At 31.4% G+C, this 21545-nt stretch overlaps 3 protein-coding genes and 1 long non-coding RNA gene across 7 annotated transcripts in view; 2 read left to right on the plus strand and 2 right to left on the minus strand.

Annotated features, from left to right (window-relative positions):
* The window catches only part of CkIalpha (Casein kinase Ialpha), an 83574-nt gene extending 71122 nt beyond the window's left edge, over nt 1–12452 (minus strand). For 2 of the 4 annotated variants that reach the window (XM_074113865.1, XM_074113864.1), the window contains exons 1-3: nt 12175–12452; nt 12063–12095; nt 7247–7353 (exon numbers count right to left, since the gene is read on the minus strand). In XM_074113865.1, the coding sequence (XP_073969966.1) occupies nt 7247–7353; nt 12063–12095; nt 12175–12342 (308 nt within the window). In that variant the 5' untranslated portion in view covers nt 12343–12452. Of the gene's footprint in view, nt 1–7246; nt 7354–10302; nt 10645–12062; nt 12096–12174 lie in introns of those variants that run through there. The other 2 variants (XM_074113867.1, XM_074113866.1) reach the window with 2 other exon arrangements.
* A 49-nt stretch (nt 12453–12501) lies between these two features.
* Nucleotides 12502–14219, plus strand: LOC141446922 (uncharacterized). Its single transcript, XR_012454003.1, has 2 exons — nt 12502–12680; nt 13830–14219. It is a non-coding gene; the product is annotated as an uncharacterized lncRNA (long non-coding RNA).
* LOC141446905 (probable isocitrate dehydrogenase [NAD] subunit beta, mitochondrial) lies at nt 13913–18994 on the minus strand. Its single transcript, XM_074113869.1, has 9 exons — nt 18844–18994; nt 18577–18654; nt 18390–18494; nt 17169–17285; nt 16826–17032; nt 16561–16725; nt 15706–15915; nt 14345–14500; nt 13913–14267 (listed from the first exon to the last, which is right to left on the minus strand). The coding sequence occupies exons 1-9, from the start codon at nt 18883–18885 to the stop codon at nt 14193–14195; spliced, it is 1155 nt and encodes a 384-aa protein (XP_073969970.1). The 5' UTR covers nt 18886–18994; the 3' UTR covers nt 13913–14192.
* Nucleotides 18995–19083: 89 nt separating this feature from the next.
* Nucleotides 19084–19594, plus strand: LOC141446915 (cytochrome b-c1 complex subunit 6, mitochondrial-like). The gene has a single exon (XM_074113884.1). It carries the CDS (start codon nt 19220–19222, stop codon nt 19475–19477), a length of 258 nt encoding a protein of 85 aa, XP_073969985.1. The 5' UTR covers nt 19084–19219; the 3' UTR covers nt 19478–19594.
* The last annotated feature ends 1951 nt before the right edge of the window (nt 19595–21545 follow it).

Raw genomic sequence — 21545 nt, forward strand, 5'->3', positions numbered from 1 at the left:
AGGCATTTTTTTCCCAATATAGGTCTCTAAGAATCCTTTGAAATGAGGATTTTTAAGTTTGTGGAAAGGGATATCTGCTCTAACCAAAGCCCGATACAGATCTGTACTCAGAGTAGACTTACTTGATGATGGAGATGTAAGGAAGGCTTGATAGGACGTCCTCTCTTTCTTTCTGTTTTTATTCTGTATGTGCGATCCGGTGGCAATATGTAGGGTTACTTGGGAACGTTGAGAGCAAGAAACGCGCTTGTCACAAGCTGTGCAGTACAAAATGTCTCCATCACTTCGAAAAAGTTCTGCTGGAAACTCGCGAAGATATTTAGCAACCAGTTGTTTGTTTGAGGCCGATGTTCGTGGCATTTCACCCAAAAAAGAATACACTAAGTGACCGAACGAAATGAATTGGACACTTACAACGAACGAGCTGAAAGAACAAACAACGTCAGACAACTTCAAAGAACTAACAAGTGCCCGTCACTGTTTAGCAGCATTCTGTGTAAATTACAATAACCATTGTACCCACTGTGATTCACAGCCCTACAGTCTGTGGTTCACAGTTCCTGTCAACCACCTCCCAATTATGAAAATATGCCCAAAATGAAAAATATGAAAAAATATGTACATATTTTGATTAAATATGTAGAAATATTTATTTATTTTAATCAAATATGTATAAATATGCGATAACATCCAAATATGTGGAAATATGTGAAATAAAAGTAGACTCAAACGGCTTAAAAAGTGCAGTATGAATACTTCTAGTTGAAAAACGTCTGTAAATTGCCTAGAAAAAAATATGTAAATACATACGAATCCGTTCCCTAGTTATAAGGTTTAGAATTTTTTTTCCAATTTTGAATTTAAACTAAAATAATTCCAATTAATTTTATTATTTTTTAATATAAATAACAAACTGTATACTCTTTCAATATTTATACTTAGAAAATTTTATGGATAGTATAAATAAATATTTGTTTTGGTAAATGTTTTAAAATGTGTAACCATAGTTACAGTCATGGATTCCCATTATTAATAAAAAACATCTCGTGCTTATGCACATATAATTCACATCAGTCATATGTGTGTGTGTGTATGGGTCACGCATTTCCTGTTTACCTTAAGAGATTTTTTACCTTTATTAATGAGAGAAAATCTGGCAACTATGGATACACACCAAAGAGATCAATAACTAGTGAAGAAAATCTGAATAAAGAAAAGATATCCGGAAGAAGTAAACCAGTTTTTCTAAATGGATTTCCGCTTTTTTATTTTCTATTTTTGTATTAGATGAGAGGAAGTGCAGTCTAATTTTCAAAAAAAAAAAAAAAAAAAAAAGTTATAACCGGAAATGAACCTTCTGAGTATAAAAATAAAAAGACTTTCATAAACAACAAAGTTTAAAAACGACTAAAATTTAAAAAATATTTATTTTAAATTTATTAAAATGTCCCAAACAAGTGGGAGCTCCTATATATTTTTTTGTACACTATATTTTAGATATGTGGGCTTATTATATCAATTCAAGGACTTTCACTTTACTAAAACCAAGTCTTTTGTTATTAGTTTATTAGTTAGTTCTGTATGTTCTAAAGACAAGTTTAGCTGTGGTATTCATTATCTAAAAAACGTGATTCATCAATAAATAAAAACTTAGTAATCAAGTGTAATGGCCAGCATTAACCGCACTTTCTTAGACGAGGCAAAGAATTCATTGACTTAGGTTGTGAATCATTGATTGTAATCTTTTATTTCTAGTGTTTTGTTTAAAGAAAAATAAAAAACAAAACTCTAGAACTTTATATTTTATTTAAATGGTTAAAACCCATTTAAAAACTAAATTTAATGTAAAACTAAATTTCCTCAGCTCCCAACTAAATAATTGTTTTCCAACAAGCAATAATAATTAATATTGTTCTAATGAACCATTTGCTTTCCCCCAACTTACAAACTCACAAAACAAGCAATTATTTTAACTTATTTTTCCCCCAAACACTATATATATATATTCTCCCTTTTTTCCTTAGCAATTAAAACCCATTTTTATCATACTCTAAATGTTTTTTTTTTTTACCCGTTTAAACTTTTTTTGCTCGATTTTACACTGTTCTGTATTTTAATGGAACCAAAGACAGAAAGTAAAAAATATAATATATTGGACTACAGACTTTCAAGTTAAACAAAATTTATTAAAAGGCCCAAATTTAAAAAAAAATTGTAAGAGTCACAACATATTTTTATTCAATGACGAAACAAAATTAGTTGTTTCATTTTTAATAACTTTCAAGTTTCCATAAAATAAACTAATAATAATATAAGGAGATATTGCTAACTTTATAATGTACAATTTAATGGAGTGAATATAAATAGACTTTTAATAAAAATATTAGGTAATTTTATAAGTTCGTTTGTTCCCTCCTAAGTGTTTATGTGTATGTGTGCATTGTGTCAGTACTACAATATAACTAGGTTATATTGCGACAGTAACTAAGCTGAAACCTTCCTTGTGTTTCAATGGCCCCCTGTATATGAAGAAAAAATAATGCCAATTTCAGTTATGTTTTATATTTTATTTATTTTTGCCAAGCTTTAAACCATTTATAATAAATGTAAAAACTTCATAACTTTAAACAAATTCATTGTAATACAATTATTGTAACTATAATACAAATTGTAAAATGGAGATAACTTTAACAGCTAATATGAAGTAGGTTATGAAAACAATGAATGAATTCGAGTTTAATATTAAAAATCCCAATTATAACTAAACGTGTAATATATACAAATGGCTGAAAGAGTAGAAGATCTTAACTTGCCTAACGCTATTGTAACTAGAATAATAAAAGAGTGCCTCCCAGACGGTATAAATGTTTCCAAAGAAGCCAGGACTGCAATAGCAAGGGCGACATCCATCTACATTCTTTTTATTACTTCTACGGCTAATAATATGGCCACCCAAGCTTCCAGGAAAATTATATCCGCTAATGACGTGTTTAAGGCATTAGAAGAAACAGAATTTTCTTCATTCGTAAAACCGATCCAAGAAGCTTTGGAAGAATTTAAGAAGCTATAGCTTGATAAAAAGTAGAAAGCTGCTGGAAAGAATGGTGAAGATTTAGATAAAAGTAGTGAAGATAAACCTAATGATGAAACTATGGCACTTACGACAATAAGCAGGCTGAGAGCGAACCACGCGGTATGCGGATCGTATCTACACAGGATCAACAAAAGGTCCTCTCTCCTCTTTGCGTAGATTGCAATGAGGTGGAGGATTTCAAACATGTAATAATGATATGTCCACGTTATGTGGTAGAAAGGAAACGAATGTTTGACGATATATACAGGTATTTAGATGCACCATTTCGCTAAGAAGACATTATATTCTCCACCAACATTTATGTGCTTAAGTCGATAGCAGAGCTAGCAATGAAATATGAATGTATTTAAAAGCTATAGCCGAATTAGAATGAATGGAAGAAAATGCTTAGAGAAGGATTACGTGATTTTAATTTTGGTTAAGCTATAAGGATGGCAGGAGCACAGAGTGCTGCTCCATCCATTAGCAGTAGTTTATGTAAATAGCGGTATATAGTAGAATGATGAATGTGTGAAGCGAATGTATTTGTAGGTAAGAATGGAGAGTGAGTGATATTCTAGTGATAAGCACCTAGACGATGCTGGCTGTATGGCGGAAGCCAATGAACTATGGAAGTAGAAGAAGAAGAACAAGATGATGAAGATGAACAAGAACAATAAACAAGACTTCTAATTAGATGTCTGAATGAAATTTAACTGTTGCACATTTGTTACTAGCAGTTTTGAATGTAATTTATTTAATCGAAGTATTGCACAGACTTATTTTTTACAACTTCGTAACTATTCATAATTTTAATATGACTTATTTAATTAAAATGTAATAAAATATAAAATCACCTCCATTGTAAAATATGTTCCACAGCCTAGAAGATGACCTAGTCAACTAGGTCTAAAGCTCGGTAAAAATAAAACAATCATGACTGAAAATGACACAATTTTTTCTTCCTATTAAAAATAATGAATCAGGCACAAAAAAAACAATGAACGATAAGCCCTGTTTACTTAATACCATAAATGGAAATTGTTGACTAGTAATGGTGCTGGGAATTTAGAAATAATCTACTTTTTTTCTAATGAAATATAATTTTATAAGTTTACCTAGTTCACGTCAAGTGTCTGTACAAAACATTCATGAATAAATATTTTATTAAGAAAATGTTAAAAATCGAATTAATTTAAATAATTCAAACAATAACTCGAAAGAAAATGATTAAAATAAGTGTAGAGCTAAATGTTATAAGTACTTTTCTAGTAAAAGCTAATTTTATCTTATTTTTTAATCAATTCATAATCACAAGGAAAATAGGTTAATTTAAAAAAAAAAAAAAAAAACGATTACATCAATAATAAGCATTAATTAATTTTTGATTAACAAATTTATGGTTAACTAATGCTAACATAAATACATACAATAAAATGGGACACATTTTTAATTTTTTTTTTACATCAATCAATGGCATAACCCGTTCAAAAATGCCCAATTAATTTTTAATTACGTTAATATGAATAAGTAAGAATGTAAATGAAGATATTCAAGAACTACCGGCAGCCTAATAGAAGTAGTAAGCTATTTAAGGAAGCATAAATTATATTTTTAAAAAAAATTTAGACAATTTTACCCAAAGCAGTTAACAAAAATTTGGAAAAATTGTTTATTGCTTATTCAAACAGCAACATTAAGGATTATATTAGGTTGAAACAAATTTGTAAGCCGACTATTCGATGCCTTTACAAAAAAATCAGTAACTATATTTTTGTTGTAGTTGTTGGTTAAAAATTAGCTGTTCATTATTGTTTTGGTGACTGATTCATAGTTTCAATAGGATGGAAAAAATAAATGCCAGTCTTCAGTATTGATACATTTTATTCTGTCGAGCTTTCCGACAGGAGACTAGGTCTATCTTCAGGGCTAGTTTACAAAGTAATATTTTATAACATTACAGGGTTGGTGTGAGACACCAACAACAGGATTGGTAAGATAGAAGACACACCAACCCTGTAATGTAAAAATATTACTTTGTAAACTAGCCCTGAAGATAGATCTAGTTCCTAGGTTGAAAGCTCGGCAGAATAAATGGCATTTATTTTTTCATCCTGTTAAAAATTAGCATGTTTAAACTTCTCTGGATTTTTCTAAATTTTTATCTAAGTAGACAGAGTGGAAGAAATAGTGAACCGGTGGTTACTAGACAGCGACAGACAGGGCTGTAGGCTTGGTGAGCAGAAGTTTAAAGTCAAAATATTCGTTATCTGAACATGTTCAACGGTATTAGTCAAGCCATGCGATATACTTCATAAGAAATTATCTTTTAGGAGCCTCAAGAAGTGTTTTAAATTGCTATGAAATTTGGTTCATAGTTACCTCCATTTCACCATCAAAAGGTTATTGAGGAGGTTTTGTTGAAAGAGTAGGTTTCATTAACTTTCTCTGACTGCTAGTCAGGGGAAGTAATGGAGATCAAGTCAAATGTTGGATCTCTAGTATTCACAAAAAAATATCATTTTTCAAGGTCTTCTGAGATCCAAAAACTGATTTTCAGAATATCTTATCTCGGTGTATGTGCTTCAAGCGCAGGAAGTTTATTTTTTAAATTAAACCATTATATTTATCATAAAATTAAATGTGACCAAATATGGGGAAAATTATTTAATCGGAAGAAATTGATTACAATATATTTCCTTTTACTTAAATCTGTGAAAAAAATTCATATTAGGCCGTTTAATAGGCGGGAGATTGGGGTAACCTACCTCTGTAAGGTTATACTTTAACGTAATATGGTTTAAAATTAAAAATGTCACAAAAATGGTAGTTCGTGTACAGAAAATGCCACTATCGGCTGGATGAGTCATACACTAAAGACTTTAGTGCTTGTGTTTTTGTTTTTTGTTCTCCCCACCACCAAACCCCCTCACACTTTTTTCTTCAATCATTCTTAGCCACCAGAGAAGGGAACCACTGGGCAGGAGGAGAGAAAAGTAGCCCCACCGCAGCACAAGAACTCAAAGAAAGAAGGAGTAGTTTTTAAAGTAAGAAGAGAAGAAGGAACAGGTTCTCTACAAAACATAAGAAAAGCAACGTTGCCATATCTCTCTTTCTAGCTCTCCGGCGTGTGAACACAACACACACAGATACAGAATAATCCAAAGATGGGAGACAGAGAGCTACGGGGTCGGCTATTAGTGAAGAGAGGTTGAAGCAACAGTAGTGGGGAGAGAGATTCTATATACTGTGCGACTGGCTGCAAGAGTTTGGTTTGATGGAACGGCCGGTGCACATTGGAAACCCGCTAGACTGGATAGCAGCAATCATACCTTATACAGCTAGACAGACCAACACTTACGAAATCAATTCTCACGTTTGAAAAATATTTATTTTTTTGGGGGGGTTTAACAATGTTTACAAAGTATATCTAATCCTTCAATTTTTTCAAAGCTCAGCTCCTCACATTGCTGGAAACTGTTTCAACAACGGGACTGCTGCAGGGACCCACGCAGCAATCGTAAAGGGACCAATAGGTCGAATTTAAGACCACAAGGTAGAATACCCATTGGAAAGAAGGATATAGAAGACAAGACTGGTCACAGTTAAGAGAATAAAACAGAAAAACAACAAATTCGCGTTCCTTTAGATATTTCTATTCTCATTTTCGTTAACCTACAAAAAGACTAAATCAAGTAACAGTATTTTATACAGTAATATTTTAATGAACTTATAATTGATATGTTACCTCAGACAAAAAAATATCAGATCTCCTAGTTTACAATATTTATCAAAAAGCAGGAGGTAAACAGTAAATATAACATTTTACACGTCTTGTAAAATACCACAAACTCTCAGTTTACTGCAGAGAGCAAGCTACGTTTTCGCAAATCAACGGAGAAATATTTGTACCAGTTTATTACTCTTTAAATTACTAGAAACCCTTGAAGTTCTTGAAAGATGGTGTGCAAGTTTAAAAGAGAGAATGTTGAAATCCAATAAGAACTTTAATTTGCCCAAAAACATTAAAATTTCGTCCTATGGCGCAACTAAAGCTTGAACTTGAGACACCTTACTCAAAATTAGGAATCATTTTTTAATTATGTGAGACTAACACAACAATTTTTAAAAATGGCGAGAAATAATTGAATGAAATGAATTAAAAAAACTTACCTGACATGTGGAATTCCAATGCCACCTTGCAGAACTTTGTATAATTTACTTTCATATAACAACTGGGGATGTCGGGCTCTCGTTGGCTCTAACTTAACAGCGACTTCCTATAAATAAATTAAAAAACATTGATTCAAAGGGAAAAAAACAGAAAAACTTATTTGTACAATTTAAATATATTTTCTAGCATAATTAAATAATGAAAACAAAAATGAATTTCATAATAAATCCCCAATTACGATGTACCTTAATCAATTTAACTCAATGTCTCGTGTGCTGATGTAGCTTCTATTGAAAGATTTCAGTGATATACAAAAAAGTAACGGTTTGTTTAAAAAAAAACGACAGCTTATTCGTTTATTATATTATATCCTAAGAATTTAATGTGCCACAGTCCTATCAACTAGATTATTCTTATAAGTCTAGTGAGTGGCTCATGGCCAAAGTACAAAAACATGAGTATTTCTTCTTGAAAGAGACAAACCCTCAGCCAAGGCCCCAAGAATAGTGCATCTGCTGCAGACCCCTGTATCTTCAAGTCTTCAATGACGTTAGTCAGACTTATATTATTCAAATGACAGCCAAGTCTTGTTGGAATAATACCCTCAATAAATTTAGGCAAGTATGCTAATCATACATTTCTTTCTACAGTCGACTCTCGATAAATCGAAATCCAAGGGACTACAAGAAAAATTCGAATTATCGAGACTTCGAATTATCAAGAAGTTTGAATTATCAAGAAGGAGAAAAAAAAGTCGAATTATTAAGAGTTTTTATTATGTGTATATGTATGTACATACGTATATTGAAAATACGTATGAGCTTACCTAAGTTTTAGACATATATAGCCTCAAGTAGAAAAGTAAAAATAATGAAAACGACAAAAAAGAACAAAAAAATTACATATGTATTAACATTTCAATAAATAATAATATACATATGTACCTAATTAAAAAAATGAAGTTTTTGTTTCGATGTGACTTAACTTAGTCAAGTAACTTAGAATTGTGGAAAGCGTTGATGGTGGAATATTGAAAGTTTTGGCGATATCTTTTTCCACTTTTCACGGCTGCGATAATTTTTTTGTGTCGGACCCATTAAGGGAGACCTGCTTCCCATCGTGACAAACTAAGATAGAGAACTGGAAAGTTAAACTGGGCTGAAAAGAGGGAAACATTACACAGGAAATGAGTAAGCGGAAAATGAGAAGTAAACATTACTAGGGAAAATTCGAATTATAAAGAGGGGAAGCGGCCTCGTTCGAATTATAGAGCCTTCTCTCCCCCTGTTGTGTAGAAAAGAAGTTCGAGTTATCATATACACTGAATTTTTTCGATTTACCGAAGTTAACAGCAGTAGAGTTCGAATTATCGAGAGTCGACTGTACTTATTTTGGACTAGAGTTTCAATCCACCAATACTGTAACTTTAAAAAGATGGTTGCACTGCATTTAAAAGGCACTTTGCAATGTAATAAAAAAGTTGACGTCAATTAAAAGCTCTATCTGGGCAAAGAGATCTATTGCCTTATTGACCAAACCTACATCCCAGATGTTTGCGAGCACACAGAAAAAAAAAGATCTTGTTTTAGCTAACAACTTAGATAGGATCATCTAGCAGTTCACATTAATCTCCAGAAATTTTTTAGGACTTTATAGGATGAATTGATTAGGAACCAGCTAAACCTTCATTTTTGAAAATTCTCACAGAAAATAATTAAATTAATTAAGAAAAAATGTCAAGGTGTATAATAGGTTGTACTAAATCTGAGTCTCAAGTTCAAATTCCAAAAGTATAAAGTGCGCTTTTAATAAAACCCGAGGTTCTGCTTCTTGCTCTCAAAATTTCATGATCTTAATTTAATTTGTTTCAATTTGGCATGAAATATTCAAATGGAAAAGTAAGTTGCACAAGAAAACACATACAGAACAAGAACCTTGGGAAAGTAGCAACATAAACGCCAAAGTAGCAGTAAACTTTCGGGATGAAATTTGGTCAGATACAATTTTAATACACTCAAATTCTACTAGTAAAAACAACTTAACAAATAAATACTTTAGTTTTCATTTAAATGTCTAATGATAATAGTTGTTTTAAAAAACAATTCTGGATAACACAGGAATTTAAAAAATTACATACTTCAAATTGCAACACTAGAATCAAGCATAACTTAATTTTAAACAAATAACAACTAACCCAATTGCATGAAATTATGAAAACTTCAAAAATATAGCACACAAGATAAATTATACAGTTTTACTAAATTAATAGTATCGTTCTTTTAAAAGTATCTGTTACGGATTATGAAAAAAGCATTGCGGGTAAACAAATGCTGCATAACTTCATGATTTAGTACCGCAAAGGACAATACACTGTGATGGATCCAAGTCATGCAGCTCGCGGAAGCGTTTTTAATGTAATTAAAATTTTAAATTAATGTACCATTACAGTGAAATTATTAAACGTACTAATGGAGCACAAAAGTACAAAATGTTTTCTATAATTCTGAACATCCTTAACGAAGTTCTGAGAATTTTACAAATAATTTAAGATCACTAACCATGCATTACGATTTATACAATGAATGTGAATTAAATAAGACTTTAGAATAAATAATTTATAACAAAATAGACAAAAGCTTCATATAATAAATTATAATCCATATTAATAATGCTTTTCAGATCTCAACCATGATTAATTCATAAATATATAGGATTTTTAATGGTGAATTTAACCTCAACATTAATTTAAAATGCACTTTACTTAAACTTTTAATTTTCTAAAACCATTAATTTGTTACTATTATTTTGTAATTTGACTGAAAACTTCAATGATATTATAAATTTAAAATTCGATTCAAAAAAGTATGGAAAATGAACCACAGATGTTCAAATTTTCTTTAGCCAGACAATTGTGTAACACTTTTTTTTTAATAAAAAAGAGAATGGAATGGAGAGTTTAACCATCATTAGTCACTAACAAAAAGAATCAAAATTAAGTAACTTTACTATAAAATATGGTACTTATCTCGAAATTTATTAAAATACAACTACTCACTTCTCCATTTGAAACGTTAATTCCCAGGTAAATGTCACCAAAAGAACCACTACCGATTTTTCTCACTAGCCGATATCTTCCACCAACAACAAAGTCAATACCGTTGACTTTGATTCCTGCCATTACGGATCGCAAAACGCGATAAAATATAAAATAGAAAAATAAGTTCAGTTTATAGTCATATAAAACAAGAACAATCAATAGCGGACACTACTTCCATAAACGACAACTCGCCGACATTTTCCTTTGCAAACTCCACTGCTTACTGGATTCTAAGTGGCTGAGAATGGTGGAACAGAACGGAACTACGTCACAATACATGTTTGCCCAATGAAATTCAACTAAAGTAAAAGGCGCTAATCGATGAACTTTTCCCTACCTTATTTAAATTAAATTTTTTTTTATTAAACACTTTTGTTCCAAAATTGAGTATACAGCTGTTAAAGAATTCTTAAATTAAACATGGAACGAAATGAATGTCTGACGAATTATCATATTCTAGCTTCATAGCTTACCTCAAGTTTTGCTGCTGTTCATTTTTTTAAATAATTTATTTTCGATTGCAGTATCAAGTTCATATTCTATATCTCAAATTATTGAGTTCTCCCTATTTTATAAATTTCTAATCAATTCTCTTTTATTTATTAATAAAATGCTTCTTTCTCAGCAATTTCAAGTATTTATTTTTTACTTTAACCGAGTTTAAATTAGAATTTGATACATTTTTGTTTTTGGTAGTTTACGTAGCCCAGACTTTTTTGAATTAATTTGACTTCGTTACTTAATAAACTCTTATTAGATCTCCTTATTTTTCTTTTTTCTATTATTATTTTAGAACATTTCAGCCTCTAACAGCCATCCTCAGATGTGATTCATTCATACATATAATCTAATTTTACTTTTTCTATAGTCTAAATTTCAGCACTTTTAATTCTTACTATCACCACTATAATCGTACACTAAACCGAAATGATCCTCAAGTACGAGGAATCCTACTTTCTCCTTATGGAATAGAACGTACACCCATTGCTCTGACCTAAAACAAATTTTCCTAGAAAATAAACCAAAAATTATAGATCTTAGTGAATGTTAAGTAAACACAGGAGTAATAAAATGTTTCCTTTTTCTTTTTTTTTTAATACGAAATTTTAGCAACCTATAGAAAACTTGACAAGATTACAATACTTTTTGAATAGAACATAAGAGAAAGTTATACTTGTAAAACCCAATTATTTACCGAGAAATTGTTTTCTGCATTCTTTTCATTCAACACCCACTTAGAGAGGAAGCAGACGTAGAAAATTTATTGAAGGATGGGGGAATCTCTGCTGGATTTCCGCCTGAAGATAAGAACAAAATTTACCTGGAACCCGCACCGTTCACCCTATTGCATTGTTTAACTGTTCGAGTTCAGTGTACACTTATAGGCAAAATTTAGCTTATCACACTCACATACACTTGACACTGTAAGGGTGGCTATGTGGATCTCTAGAAGCTCTGGAGGATGGGAGGAAGTATCTCCTATTAAAAGTAAAAAATATATTTTCTTTTTACATAAGAAATTAGTTCTGAGATCCATACTTTCATAGAATAAAGAAAAATAAGAAGATGATCAACATAAGTCTATAAAAATGGCATTTTTACTGTCAGCAATTTGAAGTTAAGGTAATAAAAGCAGAAGATTGCGATGCCAAGCAGTTTTAACTGTCATTAAATAATTAACTTTTAAGTAAAAATGAAATAAATTCAAAAATACTCACAATAGGACGAGAATTTTCTTGTGCATTTTTCACCTAAAAATAAATTAAAACAACAAATTATTATTTTATACTTACATAAAAGAAATTAAAAAAAAAAAAAATTACGACTTACACTTCCTTTCGGTAGCCGAACACCAGAATAAACGACTCCAAAAGAGCCGCTGCCTAACTTTTTACCCAAAATATAATTACAGGTTGGATCTCCAGTTATTTCAGAAGGTAGAGGCTCTAGTTTGCGATCTCTATGCGGATGCACTGAAGGGCCGAAACTCCTATACATCTAGTCCCACAATTTAAATAATAAATTTCTTTTTTGGTGGGTTAATGTTTCTCGCATTTAATCATAGTTCACCCTCATAAAATTTTCGTAATCATACCTAAAAAATATATATATATATAGATATAGATATATATATAAGAATCACATGGTATAAATTACTAAAGTTTTATATTCGTTAGTTGATCAATATGATTGTTTTTTATTAATATTATAGCCATATTATGTTATAAAAATAACTTGGAACATTTAAAAACCATGAACATTTTTCAGGTAGGCAAACTCATGAAGCAAATAATTTTTCTTAAAGGCGTTGTTTAAAGATTAATTTTTAAAAAGTCGTATCCTTTAAATAAAGTATTAATATAAAATAAATTTATTAATAACTATTTTTCCCTCAAAAAATCTTTCTAGAACTGAAATTTTTACTTTTCTAGTTCATTAAAGCCAACCTAAAGTTCATTAAAGTTTCCTAGGATTATAGGCAAAACTTGGGGAATAGTACATCTAGTTTCGAGTGCCAGGTGATTATGGTACAAATTTCAATAAATGAATAGATTACAAAGGAGGAAATGAAAGTTAACCAAATTGTAAGCATTTTTCCTTTTTTTTAGCCCCGCATCTTTTGTAAACGGGATCCGGATACCTGTACGTCCAGGAATGTAAGTTTTTCAATAGGTTGTGAGCAATTTAAAAGATAGATTAAGGGTCTGGAAAGGGCGTGTAGTAAGATGATTCTCTTTTTCATGGATATTTCTCAAACTGTTCATTGGGTCCCAATAGGATACTCTGCCCTAAGGAGACATCTTGCTTAATGAGAAACTCTTAACATATCTATTACGTAAAATTTGTAAATAGTAAAAGAAATTATCACTGATGCTCATGACCGTTGCTTTATAAAATTATATTGGAGCAGATAGACGGTGGAAGTGCTAAAGGTGCTTGCTCTCAGAGTAATTGACAGATTTAGCCGGAAAGCAATATTCTTTAAAAGCTTAAGTCACATCGTTTGATCGTTCTCTTGAGCTCAGCATCAGTTGCTTAAATATATATTTCGGCTAGTATAGTCCTGCAATAATTCAGTTATCAAAATCTAGCACTTCTCTTATAGCACGAAAAACTTGTTTTTTGTTTACTAATTATTATCATTATTTAACTTACCTTTTAGTGTACCACAAATATTTGCTGGATATCTACCTTAAAAAAATAACTAAATATAAGTTCTGAAGACTTAAACAAGGCAAGTGCCATCTGCAATTTATTTTCAATTCTTGTCGTAAGAGTGCAGCACATTCCAGTTAATCTTCTGAACTATATTACGGCCAGTTACTGGTATATCTAATTACTTAGAATAGAATCTAACCCCTGGTGGGTTCTGATGCTGCACTCAATTTTCTGATGTAATGCTTATGTTGGAAGTCCTGTTTTTTTTTATTTTTAATGGAGGTTCTAAGCACAATTCATTTTCTTTTACTCAGACATTAACAAAGAAAAAAAAACAGAGAAATAGAAACAGAGAAGTAGAAACCAAAAATAAAAGGAAAAAAAGCGAGAACAAATTTAACAAAGAAAGTCACTCAGAACAATCGATGAAAGAATATCTATTTAATAGATGTAGTTTTTTTTTTTTAAACATTGTATTACAGCTATAAATACTTTACTATTATTTACATTCATAACATACTGTCGGTAAATAAATAAAACAATGAAATTCCAAATAAACGTACAACTTTTTCATAGGTACATTCAAACTTATAATGTCATTTCCAAAAGATTTTTACTTTCCCTCTTCGTTTTAAATATCTGAAAAAAATAAACTTTGGCAAAAGTTATTATTCGACTAGTTGCATTATTTATCGAAGGTGGCTCATGATAGCATAGATATAATCATTTGTAGTAGACTGACCACCAAGATCTTTAGTTTTTATCTAAAAACAAAAACAATTAATACAATGTGAAACGTTGTTTTATTGATGATCATACATTATATGGATATCTCTCTTACCTTTCCATCGATCAAAACTTTAGCTATGGCATTTCTGATCATTTCACCGTAATGATGTAGATTTATATGATGTAACATTTTAGCACCACAAAGTAGCATAGCTGTTGGATTTGCTACATTTTTTCCAACTGCCTCTGAGTAAGTATGCCTTGCACCCTTGAAAAAAATAAAACCAAAAAAATTAATAATTTGTAAACAGATTTTTAAAGTTCCTCGTCCACCACCGACTGTTCAGTAGATGACTGGGAAAGTTCGTTTTGTTTTTTATACTACATAAAAATTATTCTGATCCCTTTGAACTCAATTGATGTCAGTGTACTCTGTGAACCGATTGGAAATCAATGACTTCGTGTGTGTAATGTTGTTCTGAGATCTTTCTGAATTTTATGAATGGAGAACACTTTGTTTTCTTTTGAACAACAAAATCCATCTTTCTCTATTGGATATACAGTTGTAACACCTTGGGAACAAGTCTCAAGTTGTGTTGCAATATTTCTACATCCTCGACAACTTTTTCTGAACTACCAATCTTTCCAGACATTTTATCTGTACAAATACCTTCTGTGGCAACTAGTTGTGAATACACCAAAGAAGTGTGAAGTGACACATTAATCAAGAATAACTATAATTATTCGTAATCACCTTGCTATCCAAAACCGCTTCCATCGGAGACAAAGAAAAACAACAGAACCAATCTACGATGCTAGTCCAGTTCCAAACAATCGCTTCAAGGGGAAGCAGTCAAAGCTTTTCCACAGTCTACTCGTCCACAGGAATCTCAACCTACATGTGTTAAACGAAAAGCGTATAGAAAACTGGTTTGGGGCCGTTGAGGGAAGTAAATCATCCGATTTGGCCAGTATTTCCAGTCCCTTTGGAACATTCTATCACTTGACTGGAAGTGAAAACTCATGAATTCAGCGCCTTCAAAGCAACCTTATCATCCGCACAGGAACACACTTCTTTCACCTTCGTCGACCGAAATTCAACAAAAACTAGCAAAAACGTCGGCTAGAAAATCAGTGGTCTACTCTAAGGGGTATTACCTTACCAAATAATCCACCGTCTAAATGTAGGCTATCGTTCCACGACTCTCATTCATGAGGGAAACTAAAGAATAACTAAGCAAAGAAAGCTTTTAATTCGAAATCTGTGAATATGAAAGTAAGTAAGTAAATAATAGTTTGCTGTCAAATAAGAATGGCTATGAACAAAAAAACATCGCAGAATATCGTAAGAAATATCTATTGGAAACAGAAAGCAAGATTTTAATGAAAAAAATCGAATTGTTTACGAATTAATTTTTTTAAATTTTACTACACACATTAAATTTTATACTTATAATAAGATTACGCAATTACAGGTTCAAACACCACACAATCTGGGCTATAAGAGGCCCCAGCAACTACTCCAGCACCACCAACTAGACCAGCAGCCAGATTGTCCAGAATACTACCGTATAGATTTGGCATTACTAGAACATCAAACTGTTGTGGTTTTGATACCATCTGCATTGTACAATTATCTACAATCATTGATTCAAATTGGATCTTCGGATACAATTTAGACATCTGAAACATTAAGAGAAAAAAGTATTAAAACACATAATTGGTATCTAATTTGTAAACTAAATGACTAAAAAATTTGCTCAAACCAGAGGCACAAGAGCTTGAAACATTACATTAACCTACTTGGTAAAGTATATATTTAATTGCATTTAGAGGAATATCCTTAAGTAGAGTTAAGCTCATAGCACACAATTGTACATAAATGATCAATTAATGATGATACAGTAATTAGCTGCCTTTATATGAGTCTCATCGTTCACCTTCTTTCTACTACAAGAACATGTAGAATTTTAAACCCCAAACAAGTGTGGGAAGGCTATGATGTGAGGGCCTTGAGATGTTCCTCTCAATCAACAGACAATTTACAGAAGCTGCGTATCACCTTTAGTACTTCGTGGGATGAAATAAATAAAAAGGTTTTCAAAGGCCTCTTCAAAGCATGTCCCGTCTCGTTAAAAAATGCATCACAGTGACGTAACGATTAGTAAATTCGTTAATCTTGTAATTTCTCTCTTGCCATTGAAATTATTCGTACTGCTTAGGTCAATAAAAGTAAACTGTGAAAGGTACAAGCATGTACTTTACATTAATGGGTGATGCACCTTTTTGGCGCGCAGTTTAGATTTAACTAAATTATTAAAAACAAACCTCTTTACAACTTTTCAAAAAAAGTCCATCTCCTAATTTCATAATATTCGCTTTATGAACTGCGGTAACTTTTTTTCGATTATTTTTTGTGGCGTAATCAAATGCAAATTTTGCAATTCTTTCTGATTTGGCTGCGGTAACTATCTTTAAGCATTCAACCACTCCCTAGGGGGAAAAAAGGAGAAAATATAAATAATCCTTCAATATTTGCTGTAAGATTGTTAAAAGAGCAAGAATTACTTTAAGCTTAATTAAATTTTCCTACCTTAACACTTTCATGCTCAAGTGCTGAATATTCACCTTCAGTTTGTTCTCGAATAATAACTGCGTCTATGTTTTCATGTCGCCTTTTCACACCTGGTAAAGATTTTACATGCACTACATTAGCATAAAGATCTAATGTACGTCGTAATTTCATATTCAACGTTTGTAATTCTCCTGTGTGGCTGTAATCAGGTGTTGCTAAGGTACCCTAAAATAATAGTAATAAAACTTAGATTGAGACAAATCGTCTTATAGGGAAGGCGCAACTTGAAACGAATTAAGGAATTTTATACAATATCCCAAACAATATCGTACTGAAACAATTCAAAAAGTTCCCCATTTACCTTCAGACAAATTCCATTTTTGGCAATGGAATTAGCAACATCAGCTAAAGGCGCACTCATTCCTTGATAAACTTCAGAAAAAAAGAATACCTCAAAGTCAACCGGCACTCCAGCAGCCTGCAAATATATTTTTGTTAATTAAAATTTTGTAAAACAAGCAATTAGTTTCGAATAATAAAATATTTGTCCATAATAGATACTACTGAAACTGACTAAAAATTCGTTGCAATTTCAAGAGCATACTTAATTTTAAATAAGATTCTCCCAACTCTAAAGATTAAACTACTAATTAATAATTAATACCGTTAGAATTACATCTGGAGAACATCTGGCATTTATCATCAACAGAAAAGTTTATGTAGTTCTGATTTAAGTTAATGTATGGGTCATCCACTATTCCTTCAAACTTGTTTTTCAGTCTTAAAAGCAATTTAAACCTAAATTAGTTAATATAACGTCAGATAAAAGCTTGGAAGATGATCCTGCTGTCATTAATTCAACTATCTTTGATAATTCTGTTTTTACCGATGCGATACTAATGTATCCAATTGTAAGAGTACATGCTGGATTGATAAATTTTGCAGTTATTTACGAGAATAAATAGATTAGAAGTACTTCAAACCTACAATTTTATGTAACAAATGTAATGGAGCTTTGTATACTATTGTACAGCACTGAATAGAAATGGACCACTGCTTTCATCATTGAGTTGAAAAATCAGATTTGGACTTTAGGTTTCCGAAAAATTTGAATTGAACTCTTTCTAGTTAAATGTTTAGTCACAACTAAATGCATAAACGGAAAGACATATCCCGGACTGGGAGATTTTCATGATGGTCAGGAGTTTTTTTAATCCCCTAATACTTTATTTAGTTCCCCAAAATTATTCAAACAGTAGACATCCTTTGAAAGATAAAGAACTGTGCGACTCTCTAAGCTTAGAAGCTGGTCAGCAGTAAATCCAGTTTTTTTCGACCAATGAGTTCTGATCAAAGAAACTTTTTCTACCTATGTACTTCCTCAAAGCTTTACATATATGTATATATAAAGGTATATGTTTCTAGCACAATCTGAAATAGAAACTTTTCCATTTGTTCCCTTGAGTAGGGCTTACAAAGACGTGGTATCACGAATACTAAGATATTCTAGAATCTACAACCACCTTAAAAAAAAAGCCATAAGATTCTGAGATCAAAAAACTACAATTTGTAACAAACTTACCTTGAAAACTTCTTGTACTGTGTACATTAGTTCTGGTCCCACACCATCGCCAGGTATGACAGTACATTTTGTTCTCCCTTCTAATTTTTTTGGTTGTTCACTGCACTATAAGCAATTAAATAAATATATCAAGATTATAAGGAAGTTTGAGAGTAAGATATTCTCACAACGCAAGTATATCACCAACCTCAGTTTCCTCTGCCCTGTATGCTGAACAATGGAATAGTTTTGGTTGTACTGTTAAAACAGGATAATTTTGGGGGACCTAAAATAATTATAGCTAATTAGTAAATTAAATTACCTACACATTAGGAGCAATTTTCAGCTGACCTTAGAAAGTCATATTTTTTTCTGTCACAAATGTTACAACCTTTAATGAAAAAATTTATCATAAAGATTGTAAATTAAAACAACTCATAATGTAATATTAAAGTGACACAAACAAAATTGTTACCTTATTACAGAGGAGTTGTGCTGTCTTTCTTAATAAGGCCATAGTTCAAGGGTGGAAAAAATTAAGGTTAAAACGATTATTAAAAAATGAAACATTTATCATTTTATTGTCATTTTTATTTTTAAATTAATAAAGAAATAAAAATTATATAAATTTTTTATCCAAATTTTACATTCTAATTTGCATTAACTTTATGAAATAAATATTCTTTTTTCTAAAATAAATTTTCTAAAGTTGGTAGTATTTTTTCTTAACCTCACCTCTAATACTCAGATGAGGGTACGGGCTGTGCTATAAGTTTCGCATATCACTATTTAAGTGTAAAAAAGTAAGAGTTTGGTAATTGTTAAATTTGTGGTTTCGGCCCTAAATCAAAATGCCTTTTTTTAATTTCTTCCGAAAAGTGGTGCCGACAGTGAAAGCTCAAGACGATGAAGAATTGGTCGATCCGCAAGAAACATTAAAAGAAGAATGTCGTCCTAAGTGCTCTTCTTATAAAGAAAAGTTAGAGCAATGTAATGAAAGAGTATCATCTCGTTCACAAACAGCAGAGACGTGCATGGAAGAATTATTTGATTTTGTACATTGTGTAGATCATTGCGTGGCCAAAACTTTATTTTCCAAACTAAAGTAGACTTTAAAAAGAACCTAGATTGATTTTAAATTACTTAGTTTATTTATAATTTTCGAAAGTACATGTTGAGCGTAATATGTTGGTTAATCAATAAATAATTTTGTTGGAAGAAGAGAAGTTTTACTGAAGGTGTTTTATCACAGATACAAAATGTATTGGCATAATGTGTTTTTAGGAGAACTCTTTAAAATTTGCGCACTTAAATTTCACAAAGTACATGGAAATGTGCACAATGTCACCATTCTTAATTTTTAGAATAAGACCATTTAAACGGCAATAGTATTTGCAACGTAAATGGAATCAACCAATTTTTTTTTGTTGCCTTTTAATATTTTATTCGATGCAATGGCTCCTTGTTTAACATCATTCTGGGCACAGACCGAAACTAAGTTTGTTGCAAAATTATTTCCTATTTTTCTTTCAAGATGGTTTTCAACTCACCTTCGACGTTAGTTTTCTTTTACAGGATACGAAGATTTAATTTCTGACCGCAGTTTTTTGGTAGAAATCGAATCAGGACTTTGGTAGTACTTCCACGTTAGCGAGGTATATTTCCCAATATTCATTACCTTATAGAGTATTTCTAATCTATAAATAATTGTACATCTTTATATAATTGTATATCTTTCGAAGCTCTTAATTTACGATTTTTTTTTTCATGTTTTGCATCTTATATTTCGACTGGAGAAGAGAATATTGTTATCTCAGTCTTCCTTTTGTAAGACAATGATCCAAAATATAAAATGCAAAAAAACTTTTGGCTTTACGTTCCTCTTAATCCATTCCGGATTTGATTTCTATAATGTCTATGACAGTAGTCTATTAATTCAGTTTCAGAAGAAAGAAAAAGAACATGGATAAGTTGAAAATTATTTTGAAGAACAAGTTTTCCCCATACTTTACGTACTTAAGGCGCCATCTTCTCACACCAACCCGGCGGAGATCTTCCTCCACATCATCCAGATATCTAAGTCGAGGGCGCCCTCGAATGCTACTGCCTCCTGGGTTTTCATTTATTAGAAAGAAGAATTAGGTAAAGAAATTAGCTATGTCAAATTTAGTTCAGGTCATCCTCTTAAGATGTAGGAATAGCATGTTAAATTAGACTCAAAAATTAGCCAGCTAGAATTAATTTTGAACTGAGCAATGCGGTGCCAATTATTTATTGACTTTTGTTTTTAATTACTAAATTTAATTCAGGATTCAGATGTGTTCAAAGGCGCAGTTAGATTTTTCCTACCTTTTTAGTTCCTTTGTTGTTCACTTGCACAACCCGAAATTAGTGACTAACTTTCTGTCAATGGTACTTAAACTGGGGCCTGAGGTATAAAATGAACCCACCTTGTTTTTGTGCATCAGAACTACGTTCGAAGTCATTAGCATCAAGAGTTAAAGTAAGTTGAAGTTGAGGCTGTAGTAAATGACCGCTGTACTACGGTCCACCCGGCTGACGATTTTAGAATTATGTATAAATTTCACACCAAATTTCTTAAGAATTTAGGAGAAAGAAAGACATGCAATGAGCACCTTTAATTAAGGATATAAGAATTGTGGCAGAATTCAAACTACTTTGCATTTTGCGGTCCTCAAAAAATTAGTGCAGACTGGCCGTCTAGTTGCTGCTTCTGCATTCGGAAAAGCAAGTATGTTACTTAAAGATATACTAGCAAGTGTGCAATTCTTAGTTTCAGTTTAGAAAGTTAAAAAGACATCAAAAAACGTTTTAAATATCAAAAAATTGTATTTACTACCTCCAAAAAACACGTTTTGCCGATACTTTATAAAACCTATGTTGCTTCCATCCTGATGTTTGCTTTTTCCTAAGTAACCCTTTATCCCTTCAATTCAGACAATTGAGTGGTTGAATTGACAATAAAGTGAAGCATTAATGTTTTAGTACCAGTTAGCAGGATTAGTTGTATTTTTGGTATTACTTAATTAAAATGGGCGTTAAATATAAGAAATAAGTATTACTCAAATTTAATAAATAAATGAAAGGAGTCTTGCTCTGTTGAACACTTTTTTCAAGAACACTGACATCGGAAGATATTAGAAAGAAGGGATCAAA

The sequence above is a fragment of the Rhodnius prolixus genome, unplaced genomic scaffold (genome assembly GCF_049639745.1).
Source record: "Rhodnius prolixus isolate KJV_2025 unplaced genomic scaffold, Rpr scaffold_7, whole genome shotgun sequence".
Classification (NCBI taxonomy): domain Eukaryota; kingdom Metazoa; phylum Arthropoda; class Insecta; order Hemiptera; family Reduviidae; genus Rhodnius; species Rhodnius prolixus.